We start from the raw sequence: 12,548 nt of genomic DNA on the forward strand, positions 1-12,548 counted from the left end.
AGTATTTGATATTCTGCTGATTTCACCCTGCCTTTCGTGAAGCACAGATCGCTCTCTCTGGAAACCTCGCTGTCCATATCCTTCATTGACACATCCCTTTACAGACCGACAGCATGGTTCCCCCGATTCGCGTGGCTATCATCGGCCTGTCGGCCAACGCCATCACCGACTGGGCGGCGCGCGTGCACCTGCCGTACTTCCTGTCGCCGGTAGGTCGGGCTAAGTACCAGATCGTGGCCTTGTGCAACTCTTCCAAGGGGGCGGCCGAGAGGTCCATCAAGATGTTCGGGATCGACCCCGGGGCCCGAGCCTACGGGTCACCTGAAGACCTCGCTGCCGACCCGGAAGTTCAGCTCGTCGTGTGCTGTACCCGCGTCGACAAGCACTACGAGACTGTCCTGCCCAGCGTCCAGGCAGGTAAGGACGTCTTCGTCGAGTGGCCCCTTGCCGAGAACGCGGTTAAGGCCGCGGAGCTGGACCAGGCGGCGAAGAAGGCGGGCGGGAGGACGATCGTGGGATTGCAGGGGTGGTAGTAAGCAGACTTCCCCTTTATGCTCTCTTCAAGTCAATGCCGCAAGTAAATTACCCCATGCTGACATGACTTCGGCGCGCCACAGCATACCTACAACCTTGAAGCTGCAGGAAATAATCGCCAGTGGACGAATCGGAAAGGTCTGGAGCAGCGAGTTCCGTGCCGCGCGCTGGACATCGGACCAGTTCACCGTCTCTAGCGCGCTCAGCTACTTCGCGGACAGGAAGGTGGGCGGAAACTTGGTCACCATTGGGTTTGGGCACGGTAAGGATTTATCTAGACTCCCTACGGAGAGGGTGTGTGGCGCTTGCTAATGATGGGAATATTGGGGGCAGTCTTTGACTGGGTGCAACGAGTGCTCGGCGACCTGCACAACATACAGTCCCGCCTACAGCTGCAAAGGCCCAAACTGAACGTCGTGGATTCGTACACCGGCCGGCGCTCCGAAACGATGATCTCGGACGTCCCCGATCTGATCCACGTGACTGGGACTCTGCCGGAGTCGGAGCACGTAGTCAAGGATGCCACGCTGCATATGCGGTTCCGGCGAGCACAGGCGTTCCCCGGCGAGCCGGCGCTGGTGTGGTCCATCTTCGGGGAGAAGGGCGAGATCCGGGTCTCGGCCGTGTTCGACACGATGCTGCAGGTCAGCCAGCTGCTCGACGTGACCATCGAGGTGCACGACCAGGCGTCCGGCGAGGTTGAGCGCGTCGACTTCAAGTGGGACAAGGCCTTCACCCAGCTGCCGTACCTGACGCGCAGCTACGGCCCCATCTACGAGGCCTACGCCAACGGCACACTGGGCAAGTACGCCGACTTTGAGCATGCGCTCAAGAGACACGAGCAGCTGGATGGGTTGTATGCAAGCTGGGACGCGGCGAGAGCGGCCTGAACTACAGCCCTGGAATATTTGACCAGATCGGTCTGTAATTAGCCGATCATTGATGTTCCTAATTCCTGCAAACGAGAGCAGTTCAGTTCATCCGGGGTATTCAGGGGTTGCGACATAAAGCTTGAATACCATTGAAACGGCGGGTAAGATGACGTAGTCACTTTACCAAGTTAAATTAAATACGACGCTCAACTTTCACTGCTGCTACAGGCAACAGGTGTTATTGGTGGGAACTTGTCACACCAACCACACTCTTCGACCGGCCACGCCGACAGACTCGCCGATCTCGATTAATCGATGCTATCTTCCAGATTCCCTCTTGTTGCCATCCCATCCCATAGCAAACTTCAAGAATGCAGGACTAAAAGAGACGCCAATGCGACTGATCAATACTCTAACTCTTGAGTTGGTGTTTTTTATTGAGCCCCCGCCTTACGCTATCCTGTCACACCGATGGACAGAGGATGAAGTACTCTTCGAGGACGTGGAGAGACCGCTGTCCGAATGGGGGGACAAGGCGGGGGCCTCCAAGGTGCTGCAGGGATCCGCCAAGGCCTTCGAGCTGGGCCATCGCTACCTCTGGGTCGACTCCTGCTGCATCGACAAGAAGAGCAGCGCAGAGCTCACCGAGGCCATCAACTCCATGTACACGTGGTATTGGAACGCCGAGATCTGCCTCGCTTACCTCTCCGACGTGCGATCGGTGGACACCCTGCTCGGCAGCCTCTGGTTCAGCCGCGGCTGGACGTTGCAAGAATTAGTCGCGCCCCGTAACCTCCATTTCTACAGCGCAACCTGGGCTGACTTGGGCAGTCGGGAGAGCTGGGCAAAACAGATCTCACAGGCCACACGCATAAGCTTGGAGATCTTGCAGCAGCAGCAAGATGCCCCTAAAGGCATGTCATACTCCACACGGCAACTGCTAGACAGCTATAGTACACACAAGAAGATGAGCTGGGCTGCGAAGAGGATCACTACTCGCACTGAAGATCTCGCGTACTGCATGATTGGCATCTTCGGCGTCAGTATGCCTCTTATATATGGCGAAGGCAAGGCCAAAGCGTTTCGCAGACTACAAGAGGAGGTCTTGAAGCGTTCTTACGACCAGTCGATATTAGTGCATATCAGTGCGAACCCCCGAGTGCACTTTTGACGGCAGGGCCGGAAGAGTTCTCCCTCGGCTTCGAGGTAGTGAAGAGTAGCCGCTCACCAACGCACAGTATCAAGATATCCGGCTCGGCGTTGAGTTTAGACATCATATTGTGTCCACTGGCACGCCGTGGATGCGACCTTGAGCTAGCTATAGGCTGCCTAGAATGCTTTGTCAGGATAGGGGGCACAGCCATAATCCGGCCGGGTATTCTCTTAGCGAGGTACCTGGATGGCTGGTGTCGTTACAACTGGGATGCAATCTACATGATGCATCCCGGAAATGGAAATATTGCCAAGGCATTCCCATCCCACTTCGGTAAGTAATGGACTCACCTCTACTGAGTAGGAAGGAGATACTGATCACCATCTACAGATAGCCAAGAGTTTACTAACGGGAGCCGGCAGATAATTAAAATGTACGACGGGTGCCAAGACTATATGAGAATAGGTCCTATAGCCCAATTAGGAGAACACCACTGGCGGGACCGGGCCATCCTACTTGGCAAGATTGACCAGGGCGCTGGCTCTCAATATCGATTCGGACGCACTACGCCTCATGGGCATGAGGGACTGGTCAGCCTATCCGACATCTTGTGTTACGTTCCTGGAATGGAGATCCGTTCGGTCATTTGGCTATCCGTCACGGAAGGCGAGACACGCCAGTACCGCTGCGCGGTTCTCTGTGGCGTTTTGTACCAAGGCGCGCCATCGAACACGGTACGCTGCTGGCCAGTCACCGCCGACAAGATCTTTCCTTCATCGTGGCTACGCGGCCGATCTCTGGACAGTTCCAACCCTGACCTCGTGGATCTGCTTTCGAGGCAGTCTATAGTCAAAATGCTTCGAAAAATCACCGGCCCTCCTCTTGGTGTTGGAAACTATGTCCATCCAGGCATTTCCAGTCTCAAGACTGGGCCAGACAGCATTGCTGCAAGGCTTGTGGACTCTACCTTCTTGGAAAGACCATACCTGACTTTAAATATTGAGATTAACTCAGTTAAATCGTAATTGAATATTCTTACTACGGTGATTACACTCAACAACTGAGCCTCTACCGTCTCTATTCGCAGTTCTGACTCTGTGGTCCGTCGGACTTGCAAGAGTGTTCTGATAACAAAAGCGTTGCGCTTTACCAATCAAAAAGAAAGGAAGGCGCTGTGGCCTTTGTTAGTGACGAAGAAAGGCTTTGTGACTCGTGCTTACTTACTTTTATATAAAGAGGCCGTCTCGGTCCCAAAATGAGTTAGTCCATAGAAGACACACCACATAAATCTTCAAACCAAAAGCATTAATACATGATGGATGCTAAGAAACCGACTACTGGTAGGACTGCGAGTCAGCAAAAACGGGCATCCGTCAACCCTTTTAAGGAGATCTTCGAGATAAGCATGAAGACCATTGAAATTGAGGAGAAAGATTATGAGGAGAAGTTAAGCCAGTGGCGAGACTGTGATGAGGATGACTTGGACTTGGCAGAAGCCGCACTTGCTCTTAGCCGAGGCCGCCTGAAGGAAGAGGCTGACAACGCTGAAAGAGTGGTAGAGAGTGCGCAGGGTTATGCCGGAATCCGGGAGGAATCAGTCCAGCTTATGCGTACTGTTCGCAGAGTTCGCCGGGAGCATATCGGGGAGAGTAGTAGCTCCTGATAGGATTGCTGATAGCTATGTAGATAAATCAGAATTATAGAGGTAACTCTGGGCAAGAAAGTTACATGATATTATAACCGGTGACATTCGTGAGGTGTAGGAGTTAAATATGTCTACTCAATTGCTCACATTTGAAGTGACTTTGTAGGATGGATGGTACATCGAAGCAGTGTTTAGATGCATGATTGAGTGGCCTTGTGTTGTGATTTATATTGGAAGTCTTTAGCTCCAACACTCAAGGGCTATGTCATTCAATTCATTACTGTATTTCCTCCCTATACGAAGCCATACGAAGGGAGCAGGCGGGGCGGGTCCAATTGACTTGAATGAACTGGAATTTGCGTCGATACCCCTGAGCCGCTTACCTTACTACAGTAGTGTTGTTCTAGCGGCCCCCAAATCACCGGCACAGCCGCCCTTCAGTGACTCACTTACGAGCTCTGCCACTTACCACCATCATTGCCAGTATCACATAAGTATTGGAAGGGATGCAGTAGTCCCACCGCACCCATCATTACAGTTCCACTACACCAAGACACGCATCCCTTGAAGACACCTAGACCCGTAACGATGGCCGAACTACCCAAGGGGCAGAAGCCCATGTCATTTCTGACGCTCCCTCGCGAGATCCGCAATAACATATATCAAAATCTCTTCGTCCAGTCCCAGGACATCAATTGCTACCGCGTCTGGTTCACGACGTCGGGGCGCCACCGTCGCCGGCTGGCGCGCGAGGGAGCTGCTGTGCCGGACTGTTGTGGGCGGCGGGACTACGGCTGCCCTACACACTGGGAAGCGCGCCTGCGCCCTCACGGTACCGCGCTCCTACGCACATGCCGAAGCGTGCACGACGAGGGCACCGAAATTCTGTACGGGCGCAACGTGTTCGCGGTGGCGCTCGAGCAGCGCTGCGTCTTCCTCCGGCTCTTCGGCGTCGGGGAGCGCAACCTGCGCCTGGTGCGCCATGTGAAGCTGACGGCGTACACGGACTACCTCGGGTACTATATTGTCCCTCCGGGCGATATAGGAAACGGCGACCGTTGGACCGCGAAGCAGTGGGAGTTTTTCGGCGGCGAGGATGGCAGTCGCGCCGCGGGCTGGACGGCTCTGGTGAGCGGGTTGCATACGCTGCAGGTCGCCGCACTGGTGCCCAACTGGGGCCACCACCGCGGATGGCCCGTCTGGGTCGACCAGCTAGAACACGTTCTGAAGGTTATCGGCGACGGCGTGCCCAAGGACGCGGACGTGACGGTGGACGATAACCGTTCCGTCTTCCTGTGCGACATGGTGGACCGGTGCTTCTCCGGAAAGAGATTCCAGCGGGCGCGGTTGCCCGAGGGCGACGCACACTACACCAAGGGCCGCTTCGATCCCGTTGACGCTGGCGATGATGCGCCGCGGAATTGTGACGGGGATCCGGTGCCCGAGAAGGTCTTGAAGCGCCTGCCGAAACACCCTACCGAGTCCTTGCCATTTGAGTTATTTGACGAGGACGACGACGAAAACGATAGGTGAGAGGTGATTTCCCTTCAGCAATGGATAGCTGGGGCGCAGTTCAGCTAATCCTTCGGGCGAACGTGATCCATGGCCAGGCAGGATATGTCCCCTCCACTTTGGGCCGTTTTAAGCTATATTTACCAGACACCTTACTGGTAACAACGCTTATCTGGCATGGGAAGCAAAGCTCACTAAAAGCTTTGTTTTACTGTGCTGCTTTGGCTTATTTTCGGGTGAAGAAGAGCGATCCAACCAGTCGGCCAGCCAATTGAGTATGGTTGAACTCGGCCTAGGCCTCTTCAGTGGCCGAGCACCTACAAAAAGCAAGCTTCCAGAAGCGGGGACCCCGCCTAAAACCTAGCTTATGCCCAGGCAGCTTCATGGGAGCAGACGCCGCCGCCCTTTACACGCAGTCATACGAGGCCGAGGGGAAGTAGGAAAGAAGTAAGCATGGAAAGTGGGATTCTCACAACCGTTCACAATCATTCTCCGTTGTTTGGTATGCCTGTTATAAATCCCATCTGCTTGCCCTTGTCTTTGAACTGCGACCATGTTACGTCCCGGAAACGCGCTACGACTTTTGAGATGTCTAAAACTATTTCACCGTCATCCCTACCAGCCACCCGGACTGGCAGGGTCTTCTCATGGCCGGGCCGGACCCCGATCACGAATTAACATATGGCATACTTTCCCACGAAACCATTCCGCTTTATTCTCTTATTTATACCCTCTCTGGGGTCCTTTCCTTAACCTTGACCCCTGCGCTACTGCTTCCCGACATCTGGACCGGCTTGGATGCGTCATTCTATTTGGCAGAACAGTACGATGCGGCAACCAATGGCACTCTGTCGGACCACTCGAGAACCTCTCGTATCAATTATGAAGAAGTCAAAGGTGCGCCCCTACCCAATCCTTAGCTCAAGGAACTGCTTGGATAAGTACTCACTTGCGACGATAGCAATGGAAGCAATAACAAGATCGGCCAAGGCGCCAAACTCCCCCTACACAAGTTTGAAGGCCGACGAATTCCGACTATTACTCCTTAAACCAGGGACTGGCGATGAACCGCTTGAATGTCTGCTCATTGTTTGCAATCACCAGAACAATGTGCCCTACGAGGCGTTGTCATACGCTTGGGGCAACCTCGCAGATACGGTAGAGCTTACTTGTAACAGCATCCGCGTCCCAGTCACCGTAAATCTTGAGGGCGCCTTGAGACACCTGCGATCCCCCACCAACATCCGGGTTCTCTGGGTCGATGCTCTTTGCATTGATCAGAGCGATAGCGCCGAGAGAAGTGATCAGATCCGGTTGATGAAAAGCACCTTCTCCGAGGCACGCCGAGTCTTGGTCTGGCTCGGGCCATCTACTCCCGACACCGAAGCGGCCTTCAAACTCATCAACCGAGTTGTGCGCACATACGTGCACCGGCATTTCTGGAGGCTGGAAAACGTTTTGCTTCCAGAATCGTCCCCTTTGGCCCAGAACCACTTTGATTTCTCCCCCTCGGAGAGATTTGCCCGAGTCTCAAAGTGGGACTTGAGTCCGCTGATCCGGCTACTTCAACTGCCGTGGTTCACTCGCCTATGGGTATTCCAAGAAGTGGCTTTCGCCAAAGAGATCAGCGTGGTCTGCGGCGAGAAGGCAATTCCATGGTGGAGATTGGCACAGTCTGTCATGTATCTCCAGCATAAGGGGGTTCTTCTCGAATACGAACTACACGACAAAGCCATGATCGGAGTGAAGGCCGTAGCAGAAATGGAAAAAGTCCGGCAAAACGCCAAAGAACAGGATATGCCTCGAGACTTGATTTCGATACTATTGGCTACCAGTGCTGCGCAATGCACAGATCCAAGGGACAAGATATATGGCGTACTTGGTCTTGTCGACCAAGAGGGTGAACAGTCAAAGAGGCCACCTGAGATTGAAATCGACTACGACGCTGATGTTGCCCATATCTATCAGGATCTAGCTGAAAAGTATGTCGCTGCAAAAGACCTGAGAATCCTCTCATGTGTTTCTCGACGACAGACAACAGCCCTGGATGAGGGAGCCAACTTACCATCATGGGTACCAGACTGGACAGCAATAACAAACGATACCCCTTTTGTCCGCTATAATATGCGTACCATGTTTCCGGGTGCTCAGTGGCTCTCATCGAAGCAGCAACCCGAGGTCACAAGTTCTAGTGTTCTCCGACTTCCATGCATTGAAATCGACCAGGTCGAGTCAGTGGTGCCAGTTACCACATTCACGAAGACACGGTTGGTCAAAACGGTTTTGGCATCCCACGACCGCCTTTCTTTGGTAGGGAATGCCGCATGGATCATGGCTTGTCGCCGGCTTATGGCCCAGCTTGATTCTCGATGCCGATGCCACAATGGAAATCCTGAATCTAAGGGCCTGTCCGACATCTTACTGTCTTTCGTTCTAGCAGCAGGTCTATCCAGCGATGGTCACCCAATTCAAGACTATGAAGCGGTATACCATATCCAATACATGGCTATCCTCGGAAGAGTCCGAGACGAACAGCGTCAATTAGTACTCGATAATCGCAAGAAAGAAGCCATCGCAGCCGTAGAAGCTTCTATCTACTTATGGTCGTCGAAAAGACTCTTTGGCATCACAAAAATGGGGAGGGCCGTTTTAGTGCCTCCTGGGACGTGCCAGGGAGACCGGATTATCCTCCCTGCATACTCTGACGTGCCGGTCGTTGTCAGACGATCAAGTCGTAAACGATGCGAAGGCACATTGCTGGGCGAAGCATTCGTGCCAGACATTATGAGCGGTGATTACGTGCGGCGTTTTAAGAATACCTTTGTGAGCATAGAGGATTCCCCCAGGTTTGCGCTTTATATGATCTCTTAACCTGTATAGCGGTCAGCAATTTGGAACAATAGAAACCATCAAATAATGCCAATAGCTTGTTTATCCTGTCGATGTTGTTTTCGACAGAGTTCGTGTATTACTTGATCGTCAAGGGAGAGAGCCACCCACGTCACGCCTGCCATATTGGGTCAATTCGGTATTGTAGTGCCAAGATCCGACAGTAGAATACAGATTGGGAACCACTCAACGTATGCATCATGATGAGGAAAGGAAGAAATTTGGCTATTTGTGTCAATTCATATGTTATTTTATTAAATCCCTCCTCGTCTCCCTCGCTAAGCTACCTTAACCCAAATACTAGGAATAGTTGAAGAAAAGAAATAATAAATATTAAGGAAAGACAAGAATTTACCACCACAAAGAACCCTCTTCCGTATTTATCCAATCATCTTTCACCCAGGAACAGTGAATTGCCTCTGGAGGGAGTCAAGTGGCGTGGCATGTATAGTAAGTGCCTGCGTTTCACTTGACACCCCCTTTCCCAAGGCAAGCATGTGTCCGATATCAGCGTGCAGACTGATCGGTTGCTCTACTGCCAGAACTGGAACCAAGGATTGGTCGCAGGCTTGGTTGCAGACTTCTTTTGCGGCTGGTTGGCCCAGCTCAAGAAGGAGCCCCAAGCGTCCTGGGGGTTCCAGGGCTGGCTACTGGGGGTAGGGCCGGCAGAGGCGGCCACGGTTGGCACCGAGGTCGGGTAAACCGTGTACCGGGTGCAGGTGAGACCGTAGCCGGCTCCCTGGGTGCAGGTGCTGGTCACGTAGGCCGAGGTCGAAGACGAAGAAGCCGGGGTAGGCTTGACGGTCACGGTGGAGGTGCTAGTGTGGGGCGGGTTGGTCGTGGCGTCGTTGCTGGACGTGGCCCAGATAGAAGAGGTGGTCCACACGGAAGTGTAAGTGCTGGGGTACGGATAGTTGGAGTAGGTGGTGGTGGGCAGGAGGAAGCAGGCGGTGGTGGTCTTGGAGTATCCGGTGTCGTAGCCGGTGATGCAGGTCGTGCTCACAAGAGTGGTCGCCGTCGAGCTGGAGCTCTGGACGGGGAACGTAGAAGATGTTCCAAAGCTGCTGCTGCTGCCAGAGGTGGTGGGGGTCACCGTGCTAGTGATCACAGTTCCTGTCGAAATGGTGGAGACAGTGAAAGCAGTCGAGCTAGTGGTGGCAACTCCAGTCGATGAAGTGCTGGGAGTGACAACGCTGGTTGACTCGGTGTTCTGGCTCGAGGTAGTGTAGGTGAAGGTGCTGGTGCTGGTCGAGAGCGAGGGAGTGGAGGACGAGGAGGGAGCAGTGTAGGTCAAAGTGGTAGTAGACAAAGCTTGAGTGCTCGACAGGCCAGAGGTCAACGCAGAAGACGAGCTGTAGGGCACCGACTGCGTGGGAAGCGAAGCAGTGGCGCTGGTGGTGTTCCAGATGTAGGTGCTGGAGGTCATGGGTCCAGTGGACGATGCAGTCATGGTGGTGCTCTCAGTCTCGTAAGAGCTGGTAAGGGATGGATGTGTTAGTATTAATTTGGACTGTGGTTATCTTCTATGTGCAGTAGGAAGTCAAGTGTGACTTACCAGCTATCAGTGTCCGTCTCGGTGGTGGAAGCAGTAGAAGAGGAGTAAGGGATGGTGATGGTAATAGCGGTCGAGCTGGTGACCATGAAGGTCGAGGTGACCGTGGACTTGGTGTTGGTCATTATGGACGACGACACGACTCCAGTGCTCGAAGAGCCAGTCGCAGGAGTGCTCGAGGAGCTCTCAGGGACAGTGACAGGAGTGCTGCTGCTAATAGGGATGGTCACAGTGGTGCTGTATGTCAGCGTCGATGACTGGGCCGAAGAGGACGAGAGACCAGACACGCTGCTAGGAGTAACGGTGCTCCAAGGCAGACTGGTCGTCTCTGAGCAGCCTGCGAAGACAGTCACGGTCGAGTAGATCGTGGTACTTCCACATTTTGGAGTACAGTCGGCTGACAATGAGCCATCTTGGGCAGCGACAAGTGCTGCGCTGCATGGTTGTCAGTACGGAGAGACATGGCAGGGTATAAGGCTAGACCGACCTGAGGGCCACTGCGCCCATGCGAGTGAAGGAAGACATCTCGAGGGGCTATCGGGGAGTTGAATTGGTTCGAAGATCTGGATCGAAGAGCAGTGGATGATGGTAAAAGAGTGTACTTGCCACGAGTCCCCGTTGAAGTGTGATGACTGTGATGGAGCTGCTGAGGAAAAGAGACACCAAACTGGATCATGTTGGGCCCTCTTATAGAGTCGTCTGTCTTGTTTGTGGCCCATCAGAGAGTACGTAGAAGCAGCTCAGCGTGGTCGTGACAACACGGAACCGTTCTGTTTGCATGCACCCGCCAAGGGGTCAGGGATCGAGCAGGGTATACCACAGACTCTCGTCGCCGATGCAACGTCCCGCCGACTCGGCCGTGCTTTCATGGCCCGGTCTAATTGAGCCATGAATCAAGTTGAGTGCAGATAGCATGGCGTCTTTTGCGAACATGGCCAATCCATCGTGCCCGAGCCCGTGCCTCGCGCACGCGCAGATAAAGGGGAACTTCTGCAGTTGCCCTGATGAGAAGCCTCTGAGACAGGACGATGCGATGTCGGGCTCTGCCACATTGCCGGTTGTCGTCCAACGCGAATATAGTACCAATGTCTCACAGAGATCACCATCACCCAGTTCTGAGTCCCGGGGAGAAAAGAAGGGAGCCAAAAACGAATCTGTTTCTCGAGAGCTAGCGGGAAACCAGTCCATCCGGTGCGACTGTTTGTTTGCATCGCCCATGGTGGTTAATTGGACGACCTGGGGACACTGACGGCATCACTTAGGCGATGACGTCCGCAGCTGCACCGCAAACAGACGACTCGCGCCGAAAGACCACTTAGATCAGGAGCTATCAGAGGACATGGGCTCGCGTGTCTACCCTCATCATCTGTTCGGCTCGGTTGGGCTCTTACCTTGGCGACGCCGTCGTCGAACGGACAGAAGTTTATCACATCTAGGTTTCTCCCCGCGTCCAACGGAGATTTCGCTCTCAGGGTTTGGCTACGCCACGACTGACTTGGACTGCTTAGCTCCAGGTCCCAGCCAGGATGGCAACGGGACGAAGCATGATGCACGATGCAAGATGCCGGCGCTGTTCCCAACACATGCATAGATCAACAAAACAGCCATCTCTGCCAATGTTTGATTGGTTCTAAAATTGAAATCGCCATGGCATCCTTGCTGTGTGTATGTATCTCGAGGGAACGTCTGCTGCTGCGCACCGACGTAGCCAAGTCAAGCTCAGCCTACGGCCATTATGAATCGGGAAGAATACGACTGGAAATTACAACGTCACTCAAATACGCAAATGTTCCGACGAGAACGCCAGGGTCGACTTGGGGGTCTGTCGGCCCCCTCGTTTTCAAGCTTGTGAGTGTGTACCTGCAGCGGCTGAGCATGCACGCTTCCGCCAGAGTCGGCCAAACCTGCAAAATCTCGTAATACGAAGGACACACGTCGAATCTGGCTCAGAACAAGAGACCCGCAGCAGAATCATCATGTTTGCCTCTTTCTATCCTCTCCCATCATCTCATCATGCTGCATGTGTGCCCCTAGCGCTGCATCGATCTCGCATCCATCTCAACATACATGTCACTGAATCCGCGTAGGGAACCGAATGTTTGCTACGGACGGACGCACATCCGCTTACTCGACTTGCCCAGCCAAGTTCCTGTCAGTGACCTGTCAATCTGTCAATCTTCAAAATGTTTCCGGAAGCAATCCCGACGCGGGACGATCAGATTTCATGTAGATGGAAGCATGTCGGCCACCCTTCTTCAATTTCCGCTGATCTGCAAGCCCATCATAGTCCCGACAGACGGGACTCCCGAGAGCCATGCGTTTGTGCCTCATCGAGATGAAAAGTTTAAGACAACGAAGCTCGTGGACGACCGAGCTCTCCCTTGGCATGGG

At 53.6% G+C, this 12,548-nt stretch overlaps 6 protein-coding genes across 6 annotated transcripts; 5 read left to right on the forward strand and 1 right to left on the reverse strand.

Moving 5' to 3' along the window:
* Positions 1 to 113: 113 nt before the first annotated feature.
* Positions 114 to 1,424, forward strand: PG998_007070 (oxidoreductase family protein; the record flags this gene model as incomplete). The annotated part of the gene is made up of 3 exons (XM_066873886.1): positions 114 to 532; positions 618 to 796; positions 868 to 1,424. The coding sequence occupies 3 exons, from the start codon at positions 114 to 116 to the stop codon at positions 1,422 to 1,424; spliced, it is 1,155 nt and encodes a 384-aa protein (XP_066729831.1).
* Positions 1,425 to 1,800: 376 nt separating this feature from the next.
* PG998_007071 (Vegetative incompatibility protein HET-E-1) lies at positions 1,801 to 2,577 on the forward strand (the record flags this gene model as incomplete). The annotated part of the gene is made up of 1 exon (XM_066873887.1): positions 1,801 to 2,577. The coding sequence occupies one exon, from the start codon at positions 1,801 to 1,803 to the stop codon at positions 2,575 to 2,577; it is 777 nt and encodes a 258-aa protein (XP_066729832.1).
* A 1,297-nt stretch (positions 2,578 to 3,874) lies between these two features.
* PG998_007072 (uncharacterized protein) lies at positions 3,875 to 4,222 on the forward strand (the record flags this gene model as incomplete). The annotated part of the gene is made up of 1 exon (XM_066873888.1): positions 3,875 to 4,222. The coding sequence occupies one exon, from the start codon at positions 3,875 to 3,877 to the stop codon at positions 4,220 to 4,222; it is 348 nt and encodes a 115-aa protein (XP_066729833.1).
* Positions 4,223 to 4,792: 570 nt separating this feature from the next.
* Positions 4,793 to 5,737, forward strand: PG998_007073 (uncharacterized protein; the record flags this gene model as incomplete). The annotated part of the gene is made up of 1 exon (XM_066873889.1): positions 4,793 to 5,737. The coding sequence occupies one exon, from the start codon at positions 4,793 to 4,795 to the stop codon at positions 5,735 to 5,737; it is 945 nt and encodes a 314-aa protein (XP_066729834.1).
* Positions 5,738 to 6,679: 942 nt separating this feature from the next.
* PG998_007074 (uncharacterized protein) lies at positions 6,680 to 7,811 on the forward strand (the record flags this gene model as incomplete). Its single annotated transcript, XM_066873890.1, has 2 exons — positions 6,680 to 7,698; positions 7,751 to 7,811. The coding sequence occupies 2 exons, from the start codon at positions 6,680 to 6,682 to the stop codon at positions 7,809 to 7,811; spliced, it is 1,080 nt and encodes a 359-aa protein (XP_066729835.1).
* A 1,326-nt stretch (positions 7,812 to 9,137) lies between these two features.
* Positions 9,138 to 10,682, reverse strand: PG998_007075 (uncharacterized protein; the record flags this gene model as incomplete). The annotated part of the gene is made up of 3 exons (XM_066873891.1): positions 9,138 to 10,080; positions 10,161 to 10,592; positions 10,645 to 10,682. The coding sequence occupies 3 exons, from the start codon at positions 10,680 to 10,682 to the stop codon at positions 9,138 to 9,140; spliced, it is 1,413 nt and encodes a 470-aa protein (XP_066729836.1).
* Between the last annotated feature and the right edge of the window lie 1,866 nt (positions 10,683 to 12,548).

The sequence above is a fragment of the Apiospora kogelbergensis genome, assembly GCF_038363985.1.
Source record: "Apiospora kogelbergensis strain CBS 113332 chromosome Unknown utg000005l_segment0_segment0, whole genome shotgun sequence".
Taxonomy (NCBI): Eukaryota; Fungi; Ascomycota; class Sordariomycetes; order Amphisphaeriales; family Apiosporaceae; genus Apiospora; species Apiospora kogelbergensis.